Below are 14,634 nucleotides of genomic sequence, written 5' to 3'. Positions count from 1 at the left end.
TGAGTTCGCCGAGTGATGTCGGCGATTCGCCGAAGGGCCCTGCACATCGCGACCTACCGTTTTTTGGAAATTTTTCATGCCAGTTCTTTCGACAAACTCGATTTGGGTCACCAAAGTGACTTGGCGACTCACCGATCGGTTCGGCGAGTTTATCTGCAACTTAAATTCTGTAATTTTTCTAACTCTTTTTGATGTGTTTTGCAGATATGGCTAGGACCAATTAGGACGAAAGTGGAATGTTGCCCCGCAAACAAGCACGGGGCATCGTAATCAATGAGGGAGATGTTGCTTCCTCCAAAAATGCAAGAAAACACCTCCGAAGGGACGCAAGGGAAAGGGCAATGTTGCTTCCTCCAAAAACGCAAGAAAGCACCTCCGAAGGGAGGCAAGAGAAAGGGCAAAGTGCCCGTAGCTGAGAGACCGGAGCATAACTCTGGAGTGATGGGGATTCTGTTAATTCTTAGGCCTCGTTCTCTGAGCCTAAGGATGACCAACCACTTCAAACCCGACGAGCTGAGATTCGTGCCAGAGCTCGTCAAGGTCCGTCTAGGACCCTGAAGTCTACCCATCATGTTGTTGATATAGTGCTAGCGCCGGCACAAACGGTGGTTCCAGCACCACCAGTTCAGGGTCCTCTTCCCCGGTTACTCAACAGGCAAAAGGTCGAGGGACTGAGGACCATTCTGGAAGAGAAGAGATTGTCCACAGATGGTGTAGTGGATAGGTACCTGAATGTGTGGGACACTCTCCGGTTCCATAGGTTTGAGCAGTTTACCAAGCTTTGTGGCCCTTATAATCCTACATGGGTCCGGGAATTTCACACGGCGTACAGTGACCTGGTACCAAAGGGAAAGAAAATGGCCAGTACCTTCAGACTGATAGAGTCTGTGGTGGTTCGAGGAAAGCAGTGAGATGCATCAGCGATTATATCAATGATGTATTGGATAGAGGGTCAGATTTTGACTACCTGAGTTTGGCTATCACTGTGACGACTCTAGATGACCTAAAGGGATGGATAGCTCCCCTTATTTCTGATACCACCCTGAGCTGTATCGAGGCTGGAGTTCCGATTGAGAAGAAGGACTTGAATATAGCAACCTGGTACTTGTTTGGGTTCATCAACAGCTCCATCATGCCCTCACAGAATGAGTCCATCCTCCACCTCCCAAAGGTGGCCTATCTCAGAGTAATCATAACCCGAAAGAGCGTCAACTTGGGACTAATCATTGAGCAGGAGATGGTCATGACGGCCAAACAACTTCGGACATCCCTTACTTTCCCAGTGCTTATTACGGAGTTATGTCGAAGGGCTAGAGTTTATCTTGTCGAGAAGAGGGACATTGAGGTTACACCCATATCCTTCACAGGCATCCGGTGCGTAGAGGGCGAGTACACATTGGATGAGGTGGATAGGAGGAGAGAAGCTCCAGTGTATACATCCCCGGAGGTAGACATTGAATTATTACTTGCAGAGGTATCTTTGACTACTTCGGCCTTCAGGTACATCCATTTCCACTCCTACCCAGGACCCAGGTTCTTCTACTGCTTCAGGTGCCACTGCCTCGAGGACTCCGATCACTCAGGTCATGCTCTTCAAGAAGAGGAACCTAGCCCATTCTGCAGATGTGCGGGCTTTACGGCTAGAGGCCGAGGTGCCTTGGATGATTGAGCGAGCGATATCTACTATTTTGACACCCTTCCGGACAGCTATTGATACTCTCACGATGAAAGTAGAGACTTGTGAGGATCGATAGAGGAATACTATTGAGGTTACGGCTTTGAAAGTTGGGGTTTCTAAGTTGAGGAAGGATGTGGACCATCTGAAGTCCACATAGTTTACTTCACTATTTGAGTCAGCAGATGCTCCTGAGGTTCCGGGTGCAAATGTCCCTACCAGTTCTGCTATGCCTTCGGCTACCACTGAAGATGAGACTATGAAGGATGTGGCTGCTGTTGAGTTAGAGGAGGAGACAGATGAGGAGCAACTCGATGTTCAGGAGGCGATCATTTATGGAGACTTGTCGAATTTAGAGGAGACGATTGTACAGTCAGTCATTCAGACATCATTGGTAGACACTTCCATGGCAGGCTCTAGTGGAGACATTATTGTTGTTACCCCGGGCACTGATGCCCAAGATCAGACTGTGACTCCGGGAATTGATGCCCCGACAGATGGAGAGACTGTGGAGACATGATCATCGTTTTACCTCCCTCTCTATTGTTTTTGTGATTTCTTTGCTTTTAGTTGCATTTGAGGACAACTGTTTTTCTTTTGTGAGTGGGGTGAGTGATTTCCGTACCTACCTTTTGTGATTCTATTTTATTTGTGAATATTGGGTATTTTGATCTATATATGTGTTTTCATTCTAATTTTGTGGATGGTTGAGCTTGTGGCTCCTTGTTTTGAATGGAAATGGTTTTTAACCTATTTTGAAAATTTTGTGGCACCTCTTTTGTGTGTAATTGTGGTTGTTCTTATGAAAATTTGAGTATCGGTTATGATCAATATCGATGACTTAAATAGTGCTTTTAATTGAACAAAATGAATTCGCGGCTATGATGAGGCCAAATGAAGTTGCATAGACAATGTGTTAACTTTTTGCATCTCGTTGTGACTAGCTAGTTATCGAATGAAGTCTCTTGTGATGAAAATTGCACACTAGCTCGAATGAGTCTCGTTTGATATTGGTGCCAATGCCTTGTGTTATGAGCTTACCTTGAACATTGTGTGTGATGACACCTAGAATTTGCCCTGTTGGTCCGGTTGACTAAGTGATGTAAGCTCTTGAAATGATCCTAGGCAACAAATTTAAAAGAGTGAAACAATTTGACAATATACCTCTTTTGTGATCAACCTTGTGAGATGTGTGAACCTTGCTTGAACACCCTTGAGCCTTATCCTTTTTTTTGGAGGAAACTTGAACAATTGTGACCGCTCTTTATCCATTCACTTATAACTCTCATGAAATGTGGTGTGTTTGAATAGCTAACTTAGGCCAAAATCCTAAGTTGGGGGTGTGGTGAAAGGAGAAGGAAAAATTAAGAAATGTGAGAAATCCCCCTTTGAGAATGGTTTTGAAAAAGATGGAACCTCACCATGTAAAAAAAAAAAAAAAAAAAAAAGCAAAGAAAAAAGAATGAAAAAGTGCTGAAATAAGTGATAAAAATTGCAAAAGAAATGGGGTGTCCAGTAATTCATAAGAAGTTGAATAATGGGGTGCATTATGAGCATGTTTGAAATGTTAAAGAAAAAGAGGAATGTGATGTTCAGGCCACTCTTCATGAGGGTGGCAGCCATTGAGCCTAAATGACCATACCTTTACACTCAGTCTCGTTACAAGCCTTGAAAAGACCTTTGTGATCTTGAGTGAGCTGAAACGAGTGTTGATTGGAAAATAAGGGCAAAGATATAGGTGAAATCATGCATGTGTTCATCTTTGTGAGTGTGAGAGTCGTATGTGATTCCGAAACTATAAATCGTTGAGAAATTCTGTGTGAATATGGAATCATCTTTGTTTTGAGGGCATTTAAGCACCTTTGTTGAGCTTGAACTTGCATTTGAAGTAAATATTGTGAACTTGAGCATCTTTGATAAGGGTGGGTCACAATTTGAATCTTTGAGTGCACAATTGATCATTGTATGAGTAAGTTGAGTCTTGCTGCGTGCATCCATGTTGAGTCTTATGCAACATTGTTTGAGACATCCTTTTTGAACTGCTGAACTTGAGTTTTACTTAAGGACAAGCAAAAGTTAAGTTGGGGGTGTCGATGAGTTCTGGATTTTGACTCATTTAGGGCTTTGCTTTTATAGGTTTAGAGTCCTCAAATGCTTAATTTATGCCATAAACTGATGATAAATCCTTGATTTTCAGGTACATGGATTAAGGAACAAAGCAAGGACACTAACATGCAAAAAGGAACAAAACAAACTGAAGAAATGAAGAAAGGCAAGTGGGGTGATCGCCAAATGGCATTTGGCTAATCGCTGAGTGGCTATCTGACCGCCTAAAGTTCCAGTGTTCCAAGTCCTGAAGGAAAGAACCAAGTCAGCGACGAAAACGAGCAGTCGGTGAATCGCCGAGTAGTTCCGCGAAGCCAAAATAGATCGCCCAAATTTATAGACCTTGAGGATGCTGAATGTCAAAGCGAAAAAGAGATAGAAGAGATCAAAGGGCGGCTCACCAAGTGGTTCGATGTGCCCGACTTACTTCGCCGAAGAGCCCTTCGTGGCTTATTTTCGGCGACTATAAATTACATTATGAACATTAATTTAGTATTGAATTTTCAATCCATTTTAGTCTAGAACAGTTTTCTCTAGAGTTTCTAAGTAGACTTGAAGGTTTTGAGACTAAATTTTTGGAGATTTTGCAAGTGGGTTTCGAATTTTCTTCGAATTGGAGCATTGTAAAGCTTGAATTCCTCTTACCCAGTTGATGGCTAATCGATTTGGTAACGGTTTTTATCTTTTTATGATGTTCAGCTAAAACCTCAATTCTTGGGGTGTGATCATGTGATTATGGGCTGAATTAGTTTATGGGTATTGCTAATTACTAGCTTACATGTTGTTTAAAAGTGAGTTTAATCATTAATCGTGGTTTAATTTAAGAATTGTAGTTTCAGATGCAGTTCTACATTTGATTTCTTGGCTTGCTCAAGAGAGAGAGTTTTAGAACTAAGATTATTGATTGATGTTTGTGGGTATTGGTTTGATCTGGATTTAGCTCGAGAGACTGAATCCTAAACTCAATCTCACACATTTAGCTCGAGAGAGTGAATAAATTAAGGTGTGGGTTGGTCTTCGTTGTTGTGCTTGTTGATGTTTGAAAGAAATCACATGATTCAGGGTAGTTGTTTGAGAGAAAACTATCCCCCTTATAGTCTAGCCTACTCACTGATATTTAGTTATTTACTAGTAGTTGCAATTACCCATATGTCTATATTTTCCTATAATCGATCACATCCCGAGAACTTATCTCCCTATTGTTATCTCAAATCGTTTGTGACTGTTTGTAGTTGATAATTACAACCAAATCCCCCTATCTGACATTCTTGTCACCCCTTTAATTTGATATGTCTTTTTCCGATAATGTTTGTTCCTATGGTTGATTAGACCGCATTCATACTTCTTAATTAAATTCTAAACACATACCGCTCCCTGTGGGATTCGACCCAACTCACTTAGTTGGATTTTATATTGAGTTACGATCGTTGACACTTAGAATTGGAAGAAATGTCTTTGAAACGTTATTAATCAATCTCCCACTTCCATTCTGGAAGTTCTATGTTCTGAGCCATACCACCAGGCCTCTGGTGCTCTACCTTGACTTGTTGACAATTCGGGCATTTAGTAACGAACTCTGCAATACTTTTCTTCATACTATTCCACCAATAGACTTCTCTCAAGTCACGATACATCTTTGTTGAACCCTGATGGATAGAATATCTGGAGCTATGAGCTTCCTCCATGATCCTCTCTAGGAGCTCATCCACCCTTGGTACACACAATCTACTTTGATACCTCAATACACCATCTCCCCCTTGTTCAAAAGTCATCACTTTTTGCTTATGAACATTTACCTGCAATTCAAGTAGACAGGGTCTTGGTCTTGTTTCTCTTTCACTTCTGACATTAATGATGATTCAGCCTCATTCATCACCACTACTCCACCTTTATTAGAATCCATTAATCGGACTCCCAATCGTGCAAGTATGTGCACATCTTTTGCTAACTCTTTCTTTCCTTCCTCAACATGGGACGTATTACCCATAGACAACCTACTCAAAGCATCAACAACAACATTAGCCTTACATGGATGATAGTGAATACTCATGTCATAATCCTTGAGTAACTCCAACCACCTCATTTATCTGAGATTAAGCTCTTTTTGACTGAATACATACTGAAGACTCTTGTGATCGGTGAACACATCCACATGAACACCATAAAGATAGTGACGCCATATCTTCAATGCGAACACTACAACAACCAACTCTAAATCATAGGTTGGGTAATTCTTCTCATGAATCTTAAGTTGTCTGGAGGTATAAGCTATAAACTTGCCATTCTGAATCAATACACAACCAAGTCCAAATCTGGACGAATCACAATATACAACAATGCCTTGTGTACCTTCTGATAAGGTCAACACTGGAGCAATAGTCAACCTAGTTTTCAATTTCTGAAAGCTTTTCTCACAAGCTGTAGACCATTGAAACTTAATTGTTTTATGAGTCAACTTGGTCAAAGGGGATGAAATAGATGAGAACCCCTTGACGAACCTTCTATAATATCCATCCAACCCCAAGAAACTCCTAATATCGATTGGAGATATGGGTCTAGGCCAGTTCTGCACTTCCCTTATCTTTTAAGTGTCAACTCGAATTCCATCACCGAAAACAATGTGGCCCAAAAATGCCACAGACTCAAGCCAAAATTCACACTTAGAGAATTTTAGCATACAACTCTCTATCCTTGAGAGTTTGAAGAACTACTCTGAGATGACTGGCATGATCTTCCTTATTCCTCAAATAAATTAGAATGTCATCGATAAAAACAATAACAAGCATATCTAGATAGGTCTTAAACGTTATGTTCATAAGGTCCATGAACGTTGCAGGAGCATTAGTCGAACCAAAAGACATGACTAGAAACTCATAATAACCATAACGGGTTCTGAATGTTGTCTTAGAAATGTCACTTTCTCTTACTCTCAACTAATGAAAGCCTAATCTGAGGTTTATCTTAGAAAAACAAGTGGCACCCTGAATTTAATCGAAAAGATAATCAATTCTCGAAAGTGGATACTTATTCTTGATAGTAACCTTATTCAACTGACAGTAATCTATACACATTCTAAGAGAACCATCTTTCTTCCTCACAAATAAGACCGGAGCGCCCCAAGGTGAGACACTTGGTCGAATGAAACCTTTCTCAAGAAGATCTTTCAACTGCCATTTTAACTCTTTCAACTGAGTTGGAGCCATTCTATATGGAGGAATAGAGATAGGACGAGTATCGGGAAGAATATCTATACCAAAGTCTATTTCTCTCTCAGGAGGGACTCTGAGAAGATTATCTGGAAAGACCTCTGGAAACTCACTCACTACTGGAACTAACTAAATAGGTGGTGTCTCAACACTAAAGTCGTTAACTCAGACTAAGTGATAGGTACACCCCTTGGAAACTAACTTTCTCACTTTAAGGTACGAAATAAAATGACCCTTAGGCACTACTGAACTACTCCTCCACTCTATAACTGGCTCATTAGGAAACTAGAACTTGACTACTCGAGTTCTACAATCAACTAAGGCATAGCAGGCATGAATCTAGTCCATACCTAGAATAACATCAAAATCTACCATGTCTAACTCAACTAAGTCAGCCACGGTGCTCTTGTGATTGACAGAAATGACACAATCACGATAAACTCTCTCAGCTATAATAGACTCACCGACAGGTGTAGAAACACTGAAGGGCTCAAGAAGTAGCTCAGGAAGAATATCAAAATTCATAGAAATATAAGGAGCCACAAAAGATAGACTCGCTTCTGGATCTAGCAAAGCATATACATCAAAATAAAAGACTATAATCATACCAGTGACAATATCTGGCGAATTCTCTTGCTCTTGGCGACTAGTGATAACATGCAGACGGTTCACTCCTCCGCCTGTCCTTGAAGTAGCTCATCTAGGTACAACTTTGCCTGGTAGAGCCACTGAAGAAGATTGGGCTTTATTTCCCCCATTTCCACTACCTTGTCTGTTCTTAGGGCACTCTTTCATAAAGTGATCATTTTGACCGCACTTGAAGCAACCAGTGGAGCCATCACGACACACTCCTGAGTGGGTACTACCAAACTTAGCACATGCATAAGTCCCATTACCTCATTGTGCCTCACTACCTTGAGACTGTGCAGGTCTAGCTCTGAAATTCTACGGATTCTGATTCTTTAACTCACCTATGTTCCTTGGTGTAGGTGCACTAGTAGATGATGGAGCAGGTCCATGTTACTTGTGTTGAAAAGAAGACCGGTTCGCGTTGCCCCTCTGCTGCCCGGACTCATTTCCTGATGTCTTAGCTTTCTTGTTTCAGAATTCTTCTATATATCTCAACTTATCTTCCTCAACATGCTGCATGTGGATCATCAACCTTGCTATGTTCATGTCCCGTATCAACATAGCTACATTTACCCCCTTACTTGATAGACAAGACAACTTAACAACAAATAGACTCATCTTGCTACTCATGTCAGCAACCATCTCCGGAGCATAACGGGAAAGTTGGGTGAACTTCAGGTTGTACTCATGTACGCTCATAGATTCCTGCTTAAGAGTGAGGAATTCCCTTACCTTGGCCACTCTTAGTTCACGGGGAAAGAAACTCCCCAAGAAGGCCTTCTCAAACACAGCCCAACTCACAATTGGTGCATCCTCAGCTCTACCTTTCTTCCATTGGTCAAACCAGATTCTAGCGACACCCTTCAACTGATATGTAGCTAGTTCCACTCGCTCGGCATTAGCGACATGCATAATCTCAAAAACCTTATGTATCATAAAGTTTTTCTAATCCTCAGTGACACTTGAACCGGTGAAGTCTGGAGGATTCATCCTTAAGAACTCACGGATCCTAGATGTATCAGCCACATCTTGTCGAACCCCTCTCTGTTGCCCAGCTTGGTTGGTCACAGCTTGACTCAACATCCGGATAGCTTCCCGGAACTCAGCATTAGTAACCTCTCCTTGGGGTTGCACTTCTGGTGCATTGGGTACCCCTTGATCCTGTGGTTCAACATTTCTCTTAGCGGGACGACCTCGAACAGCTCTTCATGGAAGCATAATCTGAAAGATACGCGTAAGCACGAATTAGAGAGAAACTTTATAGAGATGAACTTTATGCACGAAAAGAGTATGAAAGAAGTAAGATAGTTCTTAAATGTTACAGCCTCCTAATTATAGATGTGGCGTGCTTCACACCGATAACTAGGACTTTACAGACACAGCTTCATAGACACCCTATGACTCTTGAACTTTGTGCTCTGATACCAAGTTTGTCACGCCCCGAGCCTGCACCTTGGGTGCGACTGGCACTCGAGAAACATTGTTGGCCCCAAGTGAACACTTGGCCTGGCTTAACTCTCAGCAAAAGACTTACTTAACATGAAATAGTCTCAAAAGATAAATTCAAATAATAAACTGAGAATGCTTTTAAAAGAAACATTTGACTGGCCAAAGAGGCAACTCAAGTGTTAGAACAACACAACTGAATGAACATGAGAACTACTGTCTATCTATCTATGAAGCCTCAAATACTATGAAGGATGTCGGTACAAGACCCTCGATCATCCTAGGAAACTGAAATGTCAAACATAATGAAAGGGATCCTCCGGAAGCAAAGAGGCTCACCAAATAACTCTGAAGCTTGACTGGATCAACGAAGCGCTGGATGTTGATCCTGATTACTTGTATCTGTATCATAAAAGATGCAGGCAAAATGACATCAATATATGGAATGTACGAGCATGCGAGGGGAAATATAACACACGACATATGCTTGAATTGGAACTGAAAGAAACAGCTTACATCGTCTCAACTCAACTCATGGATACTCAACTCATTTCAATATAAAGCAGTAGTAGAAAATGCATTATAAAGGAAAGCTTTTAAAATAGTAGATAACAACTCAATGTATTTAAAAATACAATATACTCAGTTTGTATGCAAGAATACAAAATAAACTCTATTTGTATACGAAAATACAAAATAAACTATGTGATATTCTCTAACCGACAACCATCACTATGAGCTATGTGATGATAAACGTCTAGACCATGCTGCCAAAACTGTCCTATACTTTGCCGGGGTATAGAACCTACTACTAAGTGGATCCACTAGTCTATGCTAAAAAGCATTAAGGAATCATCTAAAAAGTATGACCCTTTCTACCCACGTTGGCTACATGGTTTATGAGGACTTTGATTTATCTAAACTCCTCCCATATCGGTGCTTAATACTACTCCCAAAATGTAACTAGCTTATATGTTTAAAAACAAAACTTTTTCTGTGGTTTGAGATTATTACTCAAAAATCTTTCTCTTAAAAGAGATGGTACTCAAAGCTGCTCAAAAACTCTTTTGGAAATTGGTGTTTCCTATCATCTTAAATGTTAAAACATTTACTCTTGGGAATACTTAGTTCCCATATATCATTTTGAAGAACATGAACTCAAATCTACTCTTTCTCAAACTCAAATGCTCAAGTCTTAAAACAAGTTTAAAATGGTTGTAAAAGACTCATAAAATGACTCTGAAGAACTCTCAAGACGTGACTCTTAACTCTACCTTGAATTTGAATTATGGATTCCAGGTTAGGATTCATGATATGAACGATCTTTTGATGTTTAGATGTAGTTTGAAGTGATTAGAATCAATAGGAAGTAAGGGTACACTTTAGAAGGACTCAGACGGGCTAAACGATGGAAAAATGGTGGGGACAGGCGACCCTAACGCACCATGCCAGCACCTAAAGTTGAGAGAGCACATTCTAGCGCGCTGATGGCGCACCACGCCGGACCTGTTGGAGCATCTGGGGCGCGCCACGCCACCCTTCCCCCAGAACATTTCGACTAATTTTTCTTCTTGTTTTCTGACCCTAGTTCGTCTAGAATCGATTTCTTTTCTCAATTTCTCCTTAGATTCAATTACCCAATGCAAGTACACAAGAATCTACTAAAAAAGAAACTCTTAAACTCAATACGATTTTCTCAAGAACTCATCAAACCCAACTTAATTCAAGAACGAATGAGATACTTCAAGAACACAGATCCTTCAACTTTGAGAATGAAATTTCGCTGAAAATAACATGATTGGCGTGTAGGTGAATGAACCCAACACTATGAGAACTCACATACCTCTTAGGAGCTAAACCCTTGGCGAAACAACCTTTGAATTGCAAGAAACTTGAAGAACGCCTTGACTTTTTTTCCTTTTTCTCCTCTTCTTGAACTCCTCTCAAAATCCTAGCGGAAATTAGGATTTACAAGACTGAACCAAATCAGTTTAGACCCCTAAGTATTACCAAAATTTGCTTAAATTTGATTGGGTAAGGAAAATACCAAAATACCCCTCTTAAATCTGGGTAACTTTCTTTAACTGGACAGGTAGATTTTCAAATGATCATATTTCCCTCATCCGAACTAAAAAATTAGAAAATTCAGTGGCGTTGGAAAAAGGATTCCAAGACCTTTCATTTGATATCTTATGGGCCACCTAACTCATCATGTGCTGAAAGTTATGGTCGTTTGAAGTTGACCCAAACTCACAACTTAAACATAACTTGAAAATTTTCAGATTTGGCTCTTTCCAAATTAGTTCTTTCTATAATTAGCTCTTTCTAGGGCGGGATGTTACATTTACCATTAATAACAACTAGATGGATAAAATAGAGGGTTATACCTGCCGTTCTTTATTTGCAGATAGACCAGTCTATGCCTCAGTTCGCTTTACTCTTTTCCATTTGTTGTCCTGACATACCTTGTTCCAGTATCTCTTCAGCCATTGTTTTAGCTGATAACTTGTCTTCTTCCCCTTCTAGCTCCTTTTATTTAGATTTAGAGTTCAACTCTGCCTTTCGATCTACATTGAGTCCACAATCCCACATAGGTGCCTCAACTCTGAGCTCGATGTTGTTGAGAAAACACCTATTTCGTTTGCTTCCATGAAAATGCCCCTTTTCGTCTCCGCTCTGTCTCTTGTTTGTTGGGTAGATGTTGTAGATGTAGTATCAGTTTGTGTGTCCTTCGTATATTAAGATTCATGATCAATGTCATCCTTCCTCGGCCTTCCATGGCGAAGGTTGGTAGTTTCATTTTAAAAGCAAAGTTGAGGTGAAACCGATTTTGCACTTAATAAATTAAATATTTTCATGTTTATTTTTATACATTATGTTTGCAATTATATACTATTATTAATTTTCAAGTACACTTAATGCTACAAAATTCACCATCAAATAAATCAATAATAGTAATACCTAATTATTTTTAATATACAATTTTTTTACACTAATATTCTTTTTGTAAGAATTTAAATTTACCGGTCAAGTTTTATAGTGTTTTAAAAAAAATTGAAGTCATAACTTGAAATTTGTAGTTCACTTTTTGGATTGGAGAATTTGAAATTTTAAATCATGATTTGAAATTAAAATTAAAATTTTATTCAAATTTGAGCCCCAATTTTTTGTGAGAAGTATTTTGCTTTCATGCCAAACACACCGAGTTCGAAAACATCCCCACAAGACCCAACTACTATCTGCAGAGCTTTCCCGCGCTAAAGTCATCCCCTTATAAAGAGAACCCGCCATTTCCACATAAAAAATTAGGGTTTCGAGTTCAAAAACTTACCGGAGAAGCTCTATTTCAAATCAGGCATGACCGACCATGAGGCGTCAGCCATGGAAGTGGAGCGCCGCCAGTGGAAACCTCAAGAATGTAGCGGAGGAGAAAGAGAAGTAGCAGTAGAAGAGGAAGAAGACCCATTCCTTCAATTCATTGAATACGCTAAGTCTGTTCTATGTCCCGACGGTAACGGTAATGGAGATGATCCAAAGGGACCTAGTTGGAGATGGATTGCTTCAAGGATTCTCAAGACTTGCATTGCTTATTCCTCTGGAGTTACCTCCGCCATTCTCCTCTCTGATCTCTTTCAGGCATAACTTCTTTCCTACCTTCTCCCTCTTATTACAATTTTCTCAATTTTTTTGGTGAATTTTGTTAACTGAATAAGTTTAAAGCTGTAGTATTATGTCTGTGTGTTTTGATATTTTCCTTTATTAACTTTGTGATCCAGTAATTTGCTCGCTCTCTGTCACTATTGCTTGTAAATATGTAAATTTTGTTGGAAATATCAGTCTCTCCATTTGATTAATTAAACATTTCTTTTGAATTGACCTCCTCTTTTCTTTGATTCATAAGCACAGGAGGTCAAATTCCCATTGTTGTGCAGGTTCTATTTTATCCTAATTCACTTAAGAAGAAAAAATTCAAGCACGGTAGGTAGGTTTAAGAGGGCTTAACTCCACTATATTTTGTATGCATATACTAGAATAAAATGATAAAAATAAAAAGTTATATCCAATTTGAAGTGATCTCAATTGATCCCTTCTTAGTGTCCAAAGGAGCTATAACAGGTAGGGTGACATGATTTGGACTAATGACATTTTGTACCCAAAACAAACAAATGATTATAAATACCTCATCAAGGGTAAAGTGAAAAGTTTGAATTCAAATCCTTTCTAAATATAGAAAGCTGTACTTTTTTTGGGACACACTAATAAGGAAAGTGTATCACATAACTTAGGGGAGTAAGAAAATGATCTCTGAATTCAGACCGGAAACTAAATGTGGTTGTGCTCGTACCCTGGACATTGTCACTTTTTTTTGGGAATACTTTTTTCTTTTTTGTCATTCTATAAGTAATATACTAGGTTGAAGTTGTATTTTGAAGTTTAAATGTTTTAGGGATTTAATAATAATGATATGCAGGCTTGGAATGAATTGAATAAGAGTGGAGCTCCAAAGAAACAGTCAGAATGTATTTTTCAGTTGAAGAAGAAACACAAGAGGGCAAAGCTTCCTAATACTGTCACCATTGACTCCATATATGAGAAAAAGTTTTTATCTTTGAACAGTGTAATTGAAGCTGTTATTATAGACACTTACATCCTTCCAGGTACATTTGAGCTTTTAGGTTTGGTTCCACCAATGTACATTTTATTTCATGAGGTGATAATGCATGGATATTGCGTTTGTGCTATTTTGAATAAACTGTGTTAATCTGTTGTGCCTTGATTGATAAATTATTACATCTTCAGATGTCTTTCACTTGTCTATGCTTTGATTTTATTTCACTATTATGAAACTTGTATTATACAAATGATGCTTAAAGTCTTTGCACTTGAAAAGTGTTTATTTCTTGGAGAACCCTTTCTGCATCACTTGCATTGTGTTCAAATTTTAATAGCAGTTCTTCTATTAATTAAATAATGATAAGAAGAACACATATGCCAAGTTTAATCCGTGTATTGTTTTGGAAATATTGTATTAAAGAAAGTCACTTTTTCTGCGTGGAGTTTCTGATCCAGTTCATTTTCCATACACTGGCTTTCTTGTAATTGGCTCACTCTTAAGATTGTATGTAACAATTATTATATGCTGGTTTTCTTCCAGGAACAAACATTTATATGCTTCATCTGGGTGATTTTTGGAGTTCTAATACAATAGATCTGTATCTTCACCGCAGGTATTGAGCTTTTTTTTCTGATAGAGTTGAATTATGATGACCCTTCATTAAAAATTATTTTGCTAACTTATTGGAAATAGTCTCTTTACCTCTCACAAGGTAGGGATGAGGTTTGCGTGCACCCCACCCCACCCTACCCAAACCCCCACTTGTGGGATCACACTAGGTATGGTATTGTTGTTGTAAAGTCATAACTTGATCCGTATCCTCTTCTTTAAAATTTCATTATGTTTCCACCCTGACCCTCATAACCAAATTTAATGTTTCCTTGTCCACTATGTATCATTTTCTAGCTCAAATTACTTACTTAGACCCTCTTCTCTCTCTCTCTCTCTCTCTCTCT

At 39.3% G+C, this 14,634-nt stretch overlaps 1 protein-coding gene across 1 annotated transcript in view; it reads left to right on the top strand.

The window, feature by feature from the left end:
• Positions 1-12,305: 12,305 nt before the first annotated feature.
• Positions 12,306-14,634, top strand: part of LOC125853690 (uncharacterized) — a 6,149-nt gene continuing 3,820 nt past the window's right edge. The window contains exons 1-3 of the mRNA XM_049533420.1: positions 12,306-12,699; positions 13,535-13,721; positions 14,219-14,291. Of these exons, the coding sequence (XP_049389377.1) occupies positions 12,421-12,699; positions 13,535-13,721; positions 14,219-14,291 (539 nt within the window). The 5' untranslated portion in view covers positions 12,306-12,420. The remainder of the gene's footprint in view (positions 12,700-13,534; positions 13,722-14,218; positions 14,292-14,634) is intronic.

This window comes from Solanum stenotomum, chromosome 1 (assembly GCF_019186545.1).
Source record: "Solanum stenotomum isolate F172 chromosome 1, ASM1918654v1, whole genome shotgun sequence".
NCBI classification, from domain to species: domain Eukaryota; kingdom Viridiplantae; phylum Streptophyta; class Magnoliopsida; order Solanales; family Solanaceae; genus Solanum; species Solanum stenotomum.
Note: the sequence above shows the minus strand (reverse complement) of the source record. Positions and strands in the feature narration are given on the sequence as shown.